The sequence below is a fragment of the Cervus canadensis genome, chromosome 17 (genome assembly GCF_019320065.1).
Source record: "Cervus canadensis isolate Bull #8, Minnesota chromosome 17, ASM1932006v1, whole genome shotgun sequence".
NCBI lineage: Eukaryota > Metazoa > Chordata > Mammalia > Artiodactyla > Cervidae > Cervus > Cervus canadensis.
In genome coordinates this window covers 36,031,820-36,049,898 of record NC_057402.1, presented here as the reverse complement: position 1 = coordinate 36,049,898, position 18,079 = coordinate 36,031,820, and the positions used below count along the sequence as shown (strand labels likewise).

The following is an 18,079-nucleotide window of genomic DNA, read 5'->3' as shown; positions in this document are numbered from 1 at the left end:
TCAGCAGTGTGATAATCTTTACCCCTGTTTATCCCTATGGCACATAGACAGCACAGTTAAGACATTCAACTTATGTCCCTTGAACAGTCAAATAAATGAACTTCGTAAAAATCTCAACTCATAATGCAAGGCTCTACAAAGTCTCTCATCTTTCAGAGCCTAGGGTTTGGCCTTTGGTACACTATTTTTCATTCTTTATGTACTATTTAGATTTGAAATCTTCATTTACTCATAGAAAAACTTGCATTTTCATTTCTTCCAGCAATGTGTTCCCAGCCGTGGGATGGTAATTTAATGATCACATTGCCATCAAGCTGGAAACACAAATGCTGACATTTGACAGTAATGTTTTTCCTCTCAAAGTTGCTTCAAGTAAATACTAATGGTGTATCCAAGTAAATGGAATAATTATTGAAAAAGCAAATGGTGTATATTTTTCAACATGAGTATTCAAGTTTTAAACTCTCCAAAAAGTTTTTTTTTTTAATTTTTTAAAAAAACCTATTTAAGACTAGCATCTCTTTTTCTACTTAGTCTGGGACATTATGAAATGTGAAAATTCCAGTGTGCCTCTAAGAAAAGCTTAATGCCTCAAAATTTCTTTATTTAAACTATAGTACATATCTTGAAAATGGGAGGACGACCAGTGGTCCTCAAAGTATGGCCCCAGGATTATCATCATCATCAACACTTGGGAATTGTTAGAAGGACCCAACTCAGACCTACCAAATCAAAAAACTCTGGGGGCCTGGCCTGGCATTTGTTTTTTAATAGTCCTCCAGTTATTGAGATGCATGGTTAAATCTGACAACCAGTGGGGTAAATGCACTGCATCTTTTGGATAAATGGATGCTACCTGTAAAGAACTAATACACTGTAGAAGTTATGATTGGCCTATATGCCAACAAACCTTTGACAATATAAGCTGTTTAGCAAGAGGTCTGCCATGCCAAGGGTCCAGGCTACCCTCATCCCCGCATACGGTGGCATGCAGCCGAAGTAGAGAATCTCATTCCACTGAACAGAAGCCAAATTATTCCTTGACTCTGCCTTCCAGGATGTGGATAAACAGACCACAACCATACTTAATGAGGAGTAAAGACATTTATTGATTTTCATGAACCATCTGCCATTCTGTCATAGGTAACTCCAGCCATGTACCGTTTAAATTGCTTCTTTTCTAAATAAAATAGCAACCTGCAATACATGTGTTTTATTACTACTGGAGTACAATATTCTATCATCTACTTTCAGCTACCAATGACAAGACTATTCTTCCCAGAGATGTATTACCACTATTCTACTTGCTTTGTTATTACATGAATTTAAGGAAAACAGTAACTTCTTAGCATTTTGATAACTAGTTGCAGGTATGTATAAAAAGCTTATTTTAGCAAAGAATATATATAGAATTTCCTGGCATTTTGCTAGAAGAAATGAAGGCATTAAGGGTTGATTTTTATTTACATTTTTCTAAAGAAAAGCTGATGAGAGACTCTGTCCTGAACCAGAGTTTTCTGTCTTTGCTGGGAGAAGGCCAGACCTGGGAGAGAAGGCTCACTGTAAATCAAGAGGCAGGAAGACTCAGAATCAGATGAATGGAATACTCAGGGTGTATCTTTGTAAGAGTAAAAAGGGCAGGGGATACAAGGAAATCATCCCATTTGTTACAAACCTGGGTAACAGTTCCTTGTTCTTATTAGAAGTACATTAAGTTTGCTTAAAATACAAATGAGAAAGAAAAAACCTTACACTTCTTAAACAAATGTTTATGGGAATGATTACAAGTCAAAGTATAAAAATTTTGTTTGATTCTATGTACATTAACAATGCAACATTATAGGAAGAATAAAAGTTGCAGAGTGAGACAGATCAGGGTTTGAATTCTGGCTCTGACAATTACTAGATGTGTGAATCTGGCCAATTTTTAATTTCTCTGGTTTTCAGCTTATAGGGCTATTACAAGGATTTGATATAAATATTTGGGATATGACTTATAAAGGGTAGGTGATCAACAGACAGGTATTCAAGTATTAAAGTAAACAGATGCTTAGAGAACTGGTGTGGGTGTGCAGTTTGCCTAGTTGGATTGAGAGTTATACCACTTGGTCTCAATCTCAATAACTAACTTCTATTATTTCGCCTACATGTTAAAAAACTATAAATTGCTTGCTGTTTCCCCAACCTTTCCACGACACATGAAATATGAAAGAGATAGAAGTAAAAAGAACAAACATTCCCCTAAAAAATAATTCATATAGACATAACACCTTAGTGAAAGCCAAAAAAAAAAAAATTGCTTAAAGAGTTTGATTTCACTTACAGTGAAGTAAAGAATAGTATCACCATTTATTCATTTGATCTTGTTTCTTCCTCATACTACCATAGCATTTCAAAGTAACATATTATTTATTGCTAGTAAAGTGTTACAAATTTGTTTTTCTATGTTAAAGTTCCTCTGCATTTACCAGAATGCAGCAGACTACTTTAGCTAAAGATCCAGAGCAATAAAACTTGTCCAGTGCAATATGATCATTTTAATAATATTATACTCTTGGAATGCAGTTATAAAGATAGATGATGGCCACTGAGTGCTATTTACAAAACAAAAATGGCTCTCATACAATCTTAAAGATGCAAAAAACTCAGCAACTGAAAATATGTTTTAAAAAATTCCTATATTCCACAAGTCGATTTTACATACCTGAGAATTTTCTTAGGAATCTGTGATGGAGATGAATGACTCCTTTTCTTCTTCTCTGAGTCCTGTAGTGACCCCTCCTCTGCTCCACCCTTCTCTGTGACTGCTGACTGCTCTGCCCTGACTTTGCCCTGATCCATGCTGAGCTGGCCTTGGGCAGGGTCGCACCTGTACATGAAGACAATGGCTGGCTTCTCGCTGGATTCTCCTTTTGCCTCTGTGAACCAGTGATGGCGCTGAACTGGAGGAGGTGGCAGCATGTGGATGACTGTGCCATCCAGGCCCACCAGTTTCCCCTTCTCCCGGTCTTTTTCTTTGTCATCCTCCTCGTCTGTTTTCCGACGGCGGAAGAAACTTTTAAATGAGATCCAGCGTTTAGGTTTTGCATCAGCTGCCCGCCTGCTGCCTTCAGAGTGCAAAACTGATTCAGCTTCGGTTGACCTGGTCGGGCTGGATGGCTTGGTCCAGTTGGTGAAATGCCTCTGCAAAAGGTTATTTGCATGGTAAGGGGAGGAGGTCGAGCGTGGTGGGGGAAAGGGGGCTGGTGGCTCGCTTTGGGGGTTCGTCACTAATTTGGAGGGAGGGGTGGCGACTGGCTTTGTGAGTGGATCTTTCTGTGGTTTGGTGGTAGGACTTTCTGTGGTCTGAGGTGCTTCAGCCTCAGCGCCGGGCTGGGACGTGAACAGAGATTTGGGGCGCACCGGTGTACTCTTGGGTGTAGTCTTAGCAGCACCGGCATCAGGAGGAACTGCATAAAGCTCTTCTACACTGCAAGCTTTAGGGCCAGACTGGGGCATTTCTGGAGGAGACTGCGGGGGCTGGATAGAAGCCACAATCTGAGAAAGCACAGTGCTTGCTTTCTCTCGGGTGCTACTGCCACTGCCCACCCCCTGAGGCTCCTGAGTGCTTTCTGTTTTGGCCACAGGCTCTTGAGTGGTTCTCTGGAGCTTTGTTGGGGAGCTGTGGCTAGAACTGTAGCTTCTCTGTGGTGAAGACTGACTTCTGTTAAGACAGCTGTTAAACTCCTGAACCTTCTGAGCCACTGAGCCCCTTTTACGCTCTGTGCTGTTTGAAAACCCTTTAGCTTGGGGACATTCAGTGGGTTTGCTAGTAGTGTTATCAGATGCTTTGCTCTCAGTCTCTATTTCTTCGTAAGTGTGGCTTATTACACTTGTGGTTTTCTCCTTCACTGAAAGTTCTCCACTGGTTCCGAGAAAACTCTTGTAAATGGCTAGATTGTCATACGCATTTGGATTGATTACAATGGGAACTTTGATAGCATTTTTGGAACTCCGAGCATAAGTTGGCTCATCATGAATGATAATTGGAAAAGGTGGCATACCAGCATTGTTATAACTGTTAAATTTTATTTCAGACAAATTGGGTGACTTCACAGGGATGGTTTTGGAGGAAACATTTGTAGCTGTGGGTGAAGTAGGTGCTGATTTGTGACAGAGTTTCCTTGGAGGGACATTCGGTCCAGTCCCACTGCTGATTAACTCCACCTTAGGTATCTTCTGTCGTGGACTGGTGCTGGAAGTCCATACTTCCTGGTAGCGAATGGCACTGGATTTTTGGAAATGGGCACTTATGTGTCCTGATGTCAATGCAGGTGATGTCACCGGAGAGTTTGGAGTAGAAGATGAGCTTTTAGTCTTGGGACTATTAACATGGCCCTCAAGGTGCTCACTGGCCATAGCTGCTGACACATCCACGACAGTATACGGCTTGCACAAAGGCTGTTCCAGATTCACAACTCGGTAGGGCTTTGCTTGCTCTTCCACAGGAACAAGGTTTATGGTTACTGCCTGCCCAGCAATATCTGTAGAGGCTTTACTTTCTGGCTTCTCAGTCTGTACGGCAATCTTGCCATCCTTCTCTTCTAATCGGAGAGCAAGGACTGCTTTGTGTGTCTCTGGAACTTTTACCGAGCTTTTAGAGGCTTGTGAGGAGTCCTTCTCCTGATCATTACCAGACAGGCTTTCATAATTGGGCTCACTTTCTTTCAAGTCCTTAGAATCTCCCGGGTTACCAGGAGCAATTCCCCCATTACAGATCTTCTGGGATAAACTGCTGGCTGTCTCAGAACGTGATTCTTCTGTTAAAGAGGAATCTGGGGATGTGGAGTCGGATGACACCATGCTCTGAGTGCTTCCTGGTCCATAGGAGACCACAGAATTCTCTTCATAACCATTCAGGATTTCATCATAACTGTCATCATAGTCTACAGCACAGATTCTTTGCAGAGATTTATTTCGCAGGGGGACAGTATTCCATTTTTTGTCCACGAAGAATCGCACCGGAGACAAAGTGTTTGCCCGAAAGTTCGCAAAGCGAGGTTGCCCTCTCATGCGAATCTCCATGGCCAGCAGTTCCTCATCACTTTCATCCCAGCTCTCGTGCTCCTCCTCCATGTTACTCAAAAGCACATCTTCCTCGCTCTCTTCACCACTAGAAAACTCTGGGTAACAGAATCGACCCCCTTCATTACTGATCACTTCTGTGCTCCCACTCAGAATAACGTGCTTGCCCTGAGTTTCCTTCATCCCGCCCATCATGCAACTTGGTGGAAGCTTCCTTTCCAGGGATCGTTTATAGCAATCATTTATTCTTCCTAAGAATGTCTCTCTGGAGTTAGTCTCATTTTCTTTTATTTGAGGGGTGGTATCCAAGCCTGCTATCTCCTTTAATACCTCAGTTAGTCCATTATTGTTATTTGAAATCTTTGCACTATCGTTATTCCCATAAGGCTTAGGGACATGGCTAAATCCTTCAACATCATCTTCATTATTATTATTAAGTGGTTTCTGATTCAAGGCCATCCTGTTTCGGTTCCATCCTATGACGACAGGTTTATTCTCACAGTGTTCTTGTATACTAAGCTCACCACACACACTTTGCCCATCTGCCACCATCATAGTCGGCTTCACGGCGATGGTGGGTTTTTTAGCCACAGGAGGCCGGAAGTTTCCAGTGTTCCTGATTCGGTGGTTGTTACTGTGGTTGGCATTAGTTTTATTGCCATGGGTGATGGGTGCCTTCTCAGGGTCTGGGGGCAGCTGGTGTAAACTTTTAGGTTTAAAGCAGTTCTTGCATTCACCAGGTTTCCAAACGTGTTCAGTAAAGGTATTACAAGCAGACATTTTTAAAAATAGAACTTCACAGACAATGCTCTCCTTTCAGTGCATGGCAAAACTTTCATCTGTTAGTTTTCACCTCCCCTGTGTTCCTTAGCAGCTCTTGTAAGTGTGATCAACCTGATGGCAGAAGGGGGAGAGAAGAAGAAAATCTGAATGGAAAAGGTACTATGAGGTTTATTATGATGAATGATTAGAAAATATTGGCTCCTATTTTCCTTAAATCAAAAGACAGAGAAATAAACTAATTTGGTCACTTTATGAACTCTCTTTAGTTAATTAGCATTTTGAAATGCTAGTTTTTAAACCATAATTTTATGCATTCTCATTGAACCAAGTATGTATATATAATATTTCACTTGATGTCTCTGTGACAGTGATACTGTGAGCTTCCTCTCCTGGAAATGAAACCATTCTTTCTGTTATCCTCCAACCTAAAACTTCTTAGTCCACTGTGGGTTCCTCTTCTTTCGCCTACCCTTTATGTTTGGATACCTCATAGAAACTCCTCAAACACAATGTATCCAGGACTAATCTTTTGGCCACCTCTTTCCTCAACTGTTAAGATGCTTTTATACTCTAACCAGCCCTCTTCTACCCTCCAGGCCACCTTTTTCCTCTGTTTTTATCCTAATTCAGCTACTGTCACTATCATCTACCTAGATAGCTAAGCTTCAACCTTCAGATCATCTTTGACACCTCTCCCCACACTTCTAACTGCACATCCTAAATCCTTTTGTAAATTAGTCTTGCCAACTTTATTTATTACATTTCACTGGAACTCCTTCCCATTATCAGACACTGCTGGTAGTTCACTCACACCATCTTTTGCCTAGATTCCTACAATAGGTTGTTAACTGATCTCCATGCCAGTAGCCTCACCAATCTAACCCCTCTACCTTTGTTACTCAAACTATGGTCCTTAGTAGAGTAGTATCAGCCTCATCTTGAAGGCTGTTAGAAATGTAGTATCTAAAGTCCAATCCCAGTCCTACTGCATCAGAATTTGCACTTAGTGAATTCTCAGGTGACTCCAACATTCTCTACTACTATCAGATTGTTTTTTCTATAATGCTAAAATGATCACCATATTACCTAGCTTAACTATTCTGTGGTTCAATATTACCTAATGCATTGGCTCCAAAATGTCAGATAGGGGTTGCTAGATGGGTAAGAACCACCTGGGAAAACACTCAAAGTCAGTCTCTTAGGGAAGACTCCAGGAACCCGATCTTTAAACAAGTTCTCCAGGCAATTCTATGTACACTGAGGTGTTGGAACCTTTGAGTTATAGGATGAAATACAAGCCTCTTAGGTTTTCAGGATATAGTCCTTGCCTCCCTTCTAGCCTTATATCTTAAAAATCAACTAGTCTTTTCAAACTCTAAATCCCACTGGGCTTGGCTACTCATTTCTCCTTGGTACCATCAAAGTCACTTAGACATATCTCCATGAACAAGCACTTTCACTTTTAATTGTCTGTTTTCTCACTAGTTTTTGAACTTTTTAAAGCCTGGGCTATATCTTGTTCATTTCTATGTATGTCTAATGTAAGGAGTTGGATGGGCTTCCCTGGTGGCTCAGTGATAAAGAATCTGCCTGCCAATACAGGAGACATAGGTTTGATCCCTGGGTCAGGAAGAGTCCCTGGAGAAGAAATGGCAACCCACTCCAGTACTCCTCCTGGGAAATTCCATGGACAGAGGAGCCTAGTGGGCTATATTCCACAGGGTTGCAGAGACTTAAGACATAACTTAGTAACTAGACAACAATAGCAAGGAGCTGGATAAACACTGGTTGATTAAATGTGCTAGTTTTGAGGCTTATCTTAAAAAAAAAAAAATTGTGTGGCTCTCTCTCTCGTCTCTCTCTTTGACACAGTGCTACAGACCTTCCCACTACATTTTTACATTTCCACTTTGGATATTATAATAATGCTGGCAGTGGGCATGTACATGTAAGAACTATTTTAATAGCTGGAAAGTTTAACTTCATTCATGGACAATGACAGTGACCAGAATCTTTGGTTTGTCAGAAACACAGTCTTTCGTCAAGTTTCAGCACATTTATAAGAAAGGAAAGAACATTTTCTCTAGCTAATATATACAAAGCTACATCCCTTGTAAACAACACTCACAGAGCACTCTGCCTCAGTGGAAGAAATGTAGACAAAGATCAAAGAATTCCACACAGAGAGTCCAATGACTTGGCCAAAATCTAAGTTCATTCTTTGCTGGAGATCATGGAATGTCTTTTTTCAATAAAGTTAAAATATATTTTTCAAGTGTTTGTTTGAAAGTATTTATTTACTCTTTCAAATGTTCTAAAAGCTATATCCTTTGGTTGATAAAACCATTTCTTGCTATTCTTAGACTGAAACATTTTGAGCAAGGGGAACAATAGAATATAAAATTAGGCTGAAAAAGAGAGCAGGGTCCAGATCACATGGGGCCTTTTATAGCCTTTTAAAGTAAAGAGTTTCCTAAGGGCAGTGGGAACCCACCACAGGGTTTTAAACAGGGAAACAAAATGACATAATCTGCATTTAAAAAAGACAGCTTTGACCAAAAATCCTGAAATACTTAGGTATAAGTCCAATATAGTATGTGCAAAATCTATATGCAAAAAACTAAAAGACTGATTAAAGAGATCAAAGACCTAAATAAATAGAGAAATACATCAAGTTTTCTCAGTGTTGTTAAGATGTCAATTCTCCCCAAATTGCTCTGCAGATTCACTGTAATTCCAACCAAAATCTGAGAGGATTTTTTGTAGAAATCATCAAGTTGATTCTAAAATGTATATGGGAAGGCCAAGAAACTAAAATAGCCGGAAATAATTTCAGAAAAGAACAAAGTTGGAGGACTCATATTACCAGATTTCAAGACTTTTGTAGTAATCCTGACAAGGTAGAACTGGCAAAAGGACAGAAATATGTATAGATGAGAGAAATGGGATAAACAAATTACAACCCATAGGGCAAATCTAGCCTATTGCATGTTTTTGTATGTTCATAAGCTAAAGATGCTTTTAAAATTTTTAAATGGTTGAAAAAAGTTAAAAAGTACTATTTTTTGACAAGTCAAAATTATATGAAATTCATATTTCAGTGCCCATAAACAAAGTTTTATTGGCACATAGGCAGTTTCAATTGTTTGCATATTGTCTACCCTTATGGCAGAAAGTGAAGAGGAACTAAAGAGCCTCTTGATGAAAGTGAAAGAGGAGAGTGAAAAAGCTGGCTTAAAACTCAATATTCAAAAAACGAAGATCATGGCATGTCCCATCACTTCATGGCAAATAGATGGGGAAATAGTGGAAACAGTGACAGACTTTATTTTCTTGGGCATCAAGATCACTGCAGATAGTGACTACAACCATGAAATTAAAAGACCTTTGCTCCTTGGAAGAAAAGCTATGACCAACCTAGATAGCATATTAAAAAGCAGAGACATACTTTGCTGACAAATGTCCATCTAGTCAAAGCTATGGTTTTTCCAGTAGTCATGTTTGATGTGAGACCTGGACCATAAAGAAAGCTAAGCGCTGAAGAATTGGTGCTTTTGAACTGTGGCATTGGAGAAGACTCTTGAGAGTCCCTTGGACTGCAAGGAGATCAAATCAATCAATCCTAAAGGAAATCAGTCCTGAATATTCACTGGGAGGACTGATGCTGAAGCTTCAATATTTGGCCACCTGATATGAAGAACTGACTCATTGGAAAAGACCCTGATGCTGGGAAAGATTGAAGGCAGGAGGAGAAGGGGACGACAGAGGATGAGATGGTTGGATGGCATCACTGACTCGATGGCCATGAGTTTGAACAAGTTGCGGGAGTTGGAGATGAATAGGGAAGCCTGGCGTTCTACAGTCCATGGGGTCACAAAGAGTCGGACATGACTGAGTGACTGAACTGAACTGAATTGATGGTGGCTTTTGTGCTACAATGGAGAACTGAGTAGTTATGACAGACTATGTAGCACCCTCATCACTTTGCAGTGCTTTTCAGCACTCCACAAATTTCATTTCCACTGCCACATGAATCACTGGTATGAAAAGACATCTTCAAAGATAAAAACATGTGAAATTTCATACAGATATGCATCAATAAATAAATATTTGTAATCAACTTTGATGACAGGAAACACTAATTTTGAACCCGAATGAAGCAAAATTAATCATTGTTGATCTTAGCACAAACTATTTATCCCTCTCCTAAAAAAGAATTCCTTTCTTCTTATTAAGTAGAGCTGTCTTACAAAAAAAAACTATCCTTAATTTTTGCATTTTGAATTTTGTAATGAAAATTCATGGAAATGTATTTTCTTTCTTGTTATACAAGTACCTACATAATAATATCTTGGTTTCTGCTTTTTCATCTGCAAAACCTAAAATATTTATGATTTGGTTCTTTAAAGAAAAAGGTTGCTGATTCTAGATATAGATCAGAACAGACATAGAAGAGAACTGAGACCAGAAATAGATCCACACAAATATAGTTAATTGATTTTTGATTAAAATGAAAAGGATACCTTTCAACAAATGTGCTAGAAAAACTGGATATCCATAGGCAAAAAAATGAACCTTAATCTACAGTCACACCTCATACACAAAAATTAATTCAAAAGGGATCACAGATCTAAGTATAAAATGTAAAGCTACAGAACTTTTGAAAGCAAATATAGGAAAAATTCTTTGCAGCTTTGGGATAAGAAGAGTTCTTAGATACAACACTAAATGCATGATCCATAGCGAAAAAACTGATAATTTAGTCTTTACTAAAATTGTTCTGACAAAGGTACTGATAAGAGAATAAAAAGACAAGCCACAGATAAGAAATTTTTTGCAATGTTTGTATTTAACAAAGGACTTTGTATCCAGAATATACAAAGAACTTTCAAAATTCAAGAAAACAAATCCAATAAAAATAAATGCATAAGATTTGAGCAGATACTCCACCAAAGGTAAATGGATTGCATATCAACATGGGAAAGATGTTAAATATCATTAGTCATACAGAAATATAAATTAAAACTACAATAAGTACTGCCATACATCTATTGGAATAATTAAAATAAATTAAAACCAAAAACTGGGGCTAAGGAGGATGTGATATGGAGCTATTGAGATACTTACCCAGTGCTAGTGGGAATGCTAATAGTTCAGTGACTTCAGAAAACAGTTTGGCAGTCTCTTATAAAGTTAAACATAAACTTTCCAGGTAACCCAGCGATTACATTCCCAGGTATGAAAGCTTGTGTTTATACTAAACTCTGTATGCAAAGGTTGACAGGTAAAAACTGAAAACAATCCAAATATTGTATGGTGGTAGTTATATGCTTGCATGCATTTGTCACAACTCATAGAACTGCACACTTTTAAAAAAGGCATTTTATTATATATAAATCAAACCTCAATAAACCTGACTTAAAAAAATAAAAGACAGTTCTGGCTGCTGTATAGAGAATGGACTGGGGGAGAATAGTACAGGAGGCCAGGAGACTATTTAAAGGGCAGTTGTGGGCAAAATAAGATATGGCAAGGATCTGTATGAGGATGTAGCTTGAGAGAAAGTGGATAAAGGTATATGATGAAACCCTGGATTTTAGACATTGAGGTTTTAGGTTTATGTATTCAAGTGATTTGTAGGGCCATTTATTGAGACTGACGATTTTGGAGGAGGTATAACTTTTGGAGGGAAGATTACGAGTCCGTAATTTGTTAGCCCGCATACTACAGAGCAAGCAGTTGAGTTCAGAAGTCTGGGACACAAGGGAATTCTGCTATTCTTGTCTGTTTGGGAACTACTACCACAGGAACAGCTAGGCCCAAAAGAGAACAGAGTGAGTTCGGGAGGTAGCCTTGGTGGGTGACCCAGGGAGAAGGGGATAATCCCCAGAGTAAACTCAAAAATAACAGCTCTAAGGGTAATAACGGAGAAGCCAGATGAGATTTCATTGTGTGGACCTCAAATGCTGCTGAGAGGTAACAGAGAAGGAGAACTTGAATGTGCCTACTGGACTTGGCACTGTGAGCTCACTGGTGATCTCAGCCCAGATTATTCTGGTGCAGTGGCAGGAATGGAAAGCAGACTGTGGTGAGTCAAAGAGGGACAAGAGAGAGTAATTTTAGATAACTTTTTGGCAAAGTTTAAATGGGAGATAGAAGAAAGAAAGAGCTGGGAGTATGGGGGAGGGGTCTCGAAAGGATTTCCCTATTTTAAGACGGCAAAAACTAGATCATGTTGACTACAAATACTGGAAACAGACACAGGGGAGTGAGAGAGGCTGAAAAGAGGGAAAAAAAGTGGTAGATATTAATAATTACAAACCTTAGAATGTTAAAATTGAGCAGGCCCTTAGTTCAATTGTTCTGTTTTATTGACAAGGGAAACTGAAGCCCAGAAAAGGTCACATAAATGAATGAGAAAGACTGAGAAAAGCAACTCAAGGCTATAGATACCTACAGGATGTTCTGTCTTTAAATTACTTTTTTCTTTTGTTATATAAGATATTTGTTCTGTTCTTATGTATGCTCACTGTGAAAACTCAGAAAAGCATAAAGAAAATGAAATCATGCATAATCCTATTATTCAGAAGTGACTTCTATTAGCAGCGTGTGGAAGCTCATTTCAGTTATCAAGAATCTTAAAAAAAAAAAAATTCCTGTCTACTTAGCCTATGTGGTACTGATGACAAAGAATATGGCATCCCAGTCTAATATCTTGTTAACCAAGTTAAACCCACTGATGAAAGAGAGGGATTAAATTTTCTCTTTGCAAGTAGTAGAGTATATTTTCTTTTTCCAAGGCTGGTAGACAGATAGTAAAAATAATTCTCCATTTTGAGTGCACATAAGTTAATTCAGTCAAGAGATGCTGCTGAGTTGATTAGCAGCTATCACATTATCAACAGTATAGACAAATGAGATTCACCAGGAACACAATCAGCTTATATCAGTGCTGTGTGCAATAGAAACCCATCAATAAAACTGAAGCCTTGGATTTGACATTCTTTTATAAGTTCTGTGTACATCTGTATTCAATCTTATAAAACCAAGAGATGAACCAAGCAAACACCTTTAGCAAGCACCAGATGGAGCTGCTGTCTAAGTCACAAAGGCTTAACTATGAGGGTTTCATTTTTCAACACTAATTATGTTTGGAGACAAAGATGTGCACTTAAAGACACTGTCAAAACTATTTTAACTTATAACAGGCTCTTATAAAGAGAAGCTACACCAGTTGTAGCTCTGTCCAAAAAGCAGTCCTTGGGCTTTACTGCCTTTGTGAAATGACTTCAATGGCAATCAATAACTAGCAGCTTTGTCTGCTCAACACTGACACCTCCAAAATGGGAAACTCTAGCCACCAAAGTCATGCTTGAGAAATAAAAAATGTGTCTCCTGAGGCACTTAAGCAAGGATATATGACAGTCTACCCTGGTGTCTTCTATTTATTTGCCAAAACAGGTCAGCTATGGAGCATCAAATGAAACGTTGGATAAGGAAAAACTCATTGGCCTCCACATCCCTTATAATCTCAAAGCAAATCCTGCAGATGAAATGCTCAATGAGAAAGTGTAATGGCTGAAGTTGTCCCTAGGAGCTAGCCAGGATTCCATGATCTAAAATCTGATTTCATATTTGACAGTTTTCAAGGCCCAAACCCTTCAGGCTATAGATGAAGCTGTTCACGGGTAGCTTATTTCACTTCTAGTCATGACAGATTTTAAAGAATCTATTACTGTTTTTTACTCTTTCTACTGCTATACAGTCAATGACATAATTAGTTTGCTTCTAGTCCAACAGTTTCAAGCAGATTTGATACAAGACAGCCAAATCCACATAGGATCTCAAACTTGGAATAGACAGGCCCACAGAAAGAGCCAGAGCTCCTTAAGCTAGGTGCAATTTCCAAGTCAGTGAAGAAGGTGAGAGTGTGCTGGTGGTATATTAAATGCCATAAGCAGAGTATTTCCTAAAGGCATCCAAGGAGAATCGGTTAATAAATGAGGATGGAGAATGGACTGCTCAGCTCCTTCCCCAATCCTGTGACTCCCAGAGCCCACTATCTCTCTTCATAAAACCTGTCATACTGTCAAAGGGGCAGAATCAAGAATTCTCACTGTTTTACATGGGCTTTTAAGGATACTCTTCACTGAGAAACTATTGCTTATATGTCATCCAACACATTACTGTAGTCCAGCTCCAGGCTACTAAAGTAAAATTTACAAGCCAAGGTTCTCATTAGGCTTTTGTAATGGAACGAGCGGGTCACTTAAATAAAAAAGGAAAGGAAAATGTGACAAGTATCCCCACGTCACTGTTTCCAACCTTTCCTCCCTCCACAGTGAAAAATGCTGACCATACCTCAACCAGCTGCCAAACCATTCAGTATATGACTACAAGGGTGGGGAAAGGAAGTGAAAGCAAAGCTGCAGGAAAAGGCTTTGTAGGAGATAAAACACAGCTTGAATTGGGCACATAAATGGAAATCCCATGAATAAAAGAAACCTTCTTAAATTGAGATTTGACCAAAGGGGGAAAAAAAAATCACAGTTCTTTGCTAATGATAAAAATAGGCAAGATCTTAAGACTTAAGGTTCTTCTGTCTAAAGAAGAAACGAAGGTAAGACCTACTTAATTCAGAAAACTTAACTAAAAAGCTCTGCTGAAAGGAGGAAGACCACCCACTTCCAGTTGTTCTAACCACAAGTTTTTTCTAACAATTTACTGTTCCTGTCACATGGTAGTCATCTCAGGATAAGAATTGTGCAACAGCAGATGCGTCACTGTAAAGAGGCACTGCTAAGGTCCTGACACATTTTTTCAGTTCAAACTCTTTGATGAACCAGTTAAATAATAATAATAATAATTATTATTATTATAAAAAATTGGATAACAGCTAGTTATAAGATTATAATTTCCAAAATGTTCACTGAACCCACTTCAGACCCCTATGTAAGAAGGTAGGCATCAGAGAGCAGGTTAAAATGTTATCTAATAACAGTCAAGGACTCCATAGTATTTTTCGGTTTTACTCTAGTCACAAATGATTCCCTCTGCTTGGAATGTATATTCTCTAATGCTGTTCCATTTGGCAACAGCCTGTTTACCCTTCAAGACCCAGTTCAAAATTTACCTGCGATAAAGTTTTACCTGACTCCCTAAATACCTTTATTGTAAGACCATGTTATATTATACAGGTCCCCAGAAGGCAGGCCTGTGTCTTTTTCATCTCTAAATCTCTTGGATTGCTTGGAATATAGCAGATACTAAATAAGTGCTTCCTAAATGAAAGCAATTTTAGCCAGCATTTATTACTAACACCAGGCACCATTTAAAGCTCTTTACCCATAAAAACTCTTAATTCTCATAAAACACTACGATGTGTATAGCCCCACTTCACTGATAAAGAAACTGAGGCTTGTCCAAGGTCACATAGCTAATATGGCAGAGCCAGAATGGATGAATGCATGCACATATAAGTGGTAGAGTTCAGCTACCTATGGTATCTGGAGGCTGCTTTAAATGTAAGCATGGTGGTGCCTGAAAAACAGTTCACTCAGCAACAGCAGCACTGCTTATCACAGTGGAATTCCATCTTGAGCAAAGCAGTGTTAGCTCTCTCCTGAGATTGCAGAGTCCACGTACTCACTGCAGAGCAAGTTAGGAGTAAAACTAACAGCCAAATGGCTACCTGGGCTACCCCAAAGGTGGTGCTGTTTTGTTTTTTTCTCTTTGTACTTCAGAGTATTGGAGTGAATATTCTGAGGCAAATTAAGTATGCTCTTTCATCTAGACCAACCTGAGTCAGGAACCATCCTTATTTGGAAGGGCCTATGAAGTGGCTGATTGAGAGCAACTGGTGAGACGCTGTTAGAAGCTCCTTACTGCTGTCAACTGTCAAATGAAGAAAGCTAGACAGTAGACTAATTGAGATGTGAAAAGATAGGTGATCTCTGGTTTGAAAGAAGGGAATAAGAAAGAGAGAAAAATGAGGAAGTGAAAGAGTCAAAGGTAAGAGAAAGAAGAAAAGGAGGTGACAAAGAGGTTGGGAAGGGAAGAGAACCAAGAAAGAGCCAATCATTTTGAGAGAAATCCCACTTGAATGCTTACAGCAACATAATCAGGGGAACTGATAATGTCCTTTGTTATCACGCTTCACCATTTCTGGAGGCTTTATTCTTTATCATCTTGCATGACTTGTACATTTGGTAGGAGGCATTATTTTTCCAGGCAAACTAAAATTTACCTTCCCAGTTACAGAACAGAGTAACAGTACATTCCGTAAAACATTTATAACTTGAAATTCTAAAGAGAAAAAGTACTTCTAAATTAATGAAAGTCTGAGTTATACAATGCTTTAAAGAAATATAAATTTATTGCTTTCAAAGAGTTATCATAGAGATATCATAATAAATTAGCTTAACAGTCTTTCCTGTTAGAAGTATTTGGAGAATCATTCTAATAAATATATAAGAAACCAGTCAATCCTAAGAAAATCAATCCTGAATACTCATTGGAAGGACTGATGCTGAAGCTGAAGCTCCACCTGATGCAAACAGCCGACTCACTGGAAAAGATTGATGCTGGGAAAGATTGAAGGCAGAAGGAGAAGAGGGTGGCAGAGGATGAGATGGTTGGATGGCATCACTGATTAAATGGACATGAACTTGGGCAAACTCCAGGAAATGGTGAGGGACAGGGAGGCCTGGCGTGCTGCAGTCCATGGGGTTGCAGAGTCAGACACAACTTAGCGACTGAACAACAACTGAACACATAAATAAATAATGGCTTAAAATACATTAAGAGTATCAACCTGGGATCCAGGATGTATTTTTCAAGAGTCTATGAGTACTCCAAAACAGCCCCTCTATTGAACTGAAACCAAAGTTTACAATCTAAAGTAAACATAAGATGGAACACTACAATGGCCACTTATTAACTAAGCATAGCATCATGATTTGTAACAGTATTACAAATATACATATATATTTGTTTTTCTAACCTGAGCTAGTATCAAGCACACCACTTTAATTGTTAGGAATAATGAGAAAAGAAGAGGTTTACTTAATATGTAAATGACACAGTTCCACTAAGTAAAGACCAAAATGACATCATGGTACAGTCACTGCACATTGTACCAGTCCTGAATTTTCAATAGTCTGGAAAGAAGTGTGGCAGAAGAAGAGAGCCAATGGTAATGAAAGCTGCCAAAAAAACCAGTGGGGTTGCAGGCAGCTCCGTATTCACATTGTGAGCAGCAATTATTTCACCACAATATCATCTATTATATAAAAATAGTGTTGTTAATTTGAATTTCATTAGTTTTACAGGCTTTTTTCTTGGGGTTCTTCACTTTTAAATTTGTTTTAGTTTATAGCTACATAAGAAATATAAGCATAAAGAATTTATACCTAGTTTTATATTTGTTCCTATTTAGGTAAAATTATAATAATAATGTACCTCAATACTAAAAGATTGTAGCTTTAAAATCAGTTAAAAGGAGCCTATAAATTACTGAAGTTTGAAAAGCAGTGCTTAAAAACAATATTCTCTTATGTCAGGTATTCATTCCTTTCCTGATCTCATTTACATTATTAATTTGCTAAGCATCTGTTAAAGGAGTGTAATAATCACCTACCCCATAGAACTGTCGTTAAAATGAATTAAGTTAACATATACAAGGATTGTACTGAATCTATAGATGGCTTTGGGTAGTAAGGACATTTTAATAATATTAATTCTTCTAATCCACAAACACAGAATATCTTTCCATTTGTGTCTTCTTCAATTTCTTTAAAAAAAAACATTGTTTTCATTGTACAGATCTTTCACTTTCACTTGGTTAAAATTACTCCCAAGTATTTTATTGTCTTTGATACCATCATAAATGGGATTGTTTTATTTTTCAGGTATTTCATTGTTAGTGTGTAGAAACACAACTGATTTCAAAATAACAATTTAGTCTCTTACCTTCTGATTCAATGTAGTCCCTGTTAAAATTCTAATGGCATTTTTTTTTCACAGAAAAAACAAAAAATGATCCCTAAAATTTGTATGGAAACACAAAAGACCCTGAATAGCCAAAGCAATCCTGAGAAAGAAAAAGGCAGAGGCATCATGTTTTTTGATTTCAAAGTATACTGTGAAGCTATGGTAACTAAAATAGTAAAAACAGACATATAGACAAATGGAACAGAGAACTCTGAAATAAGCCCAGGAATATATGGCCAAT

At 38.4% G+C, this 18,079-nt stretch overlaps 1 protein-coding gene across 10 annotated transcripts in view; it reads right to left on the bottom strand.

Moving 5' to 3' along the window:
- Positions 1–18,079, bottom strand: part of PEAK1 (pseudopodium enriched atypical kinase 1) — a 307,119-nt gene that overhangs the window by 62,745 nt on the left and 226,295 nt on the right. For all 10 annotated transcript variants that reach the window (XM_043489511.1, XM_043489513.1, XM_043489507.1 and 7 more), the window contains one exon: positions 2,705–5,958. In XM_043489511.1, the coding sequence (XP_043345446.1) occupies positions 2,705–5,844 (3,140 nt within the window). In that variant the 5' untranslated portion in view covers positions 5,845–5,958. The remainder of the gene's footprint in view (positions 1–2,704; positions 5,959–18,079) is intronic.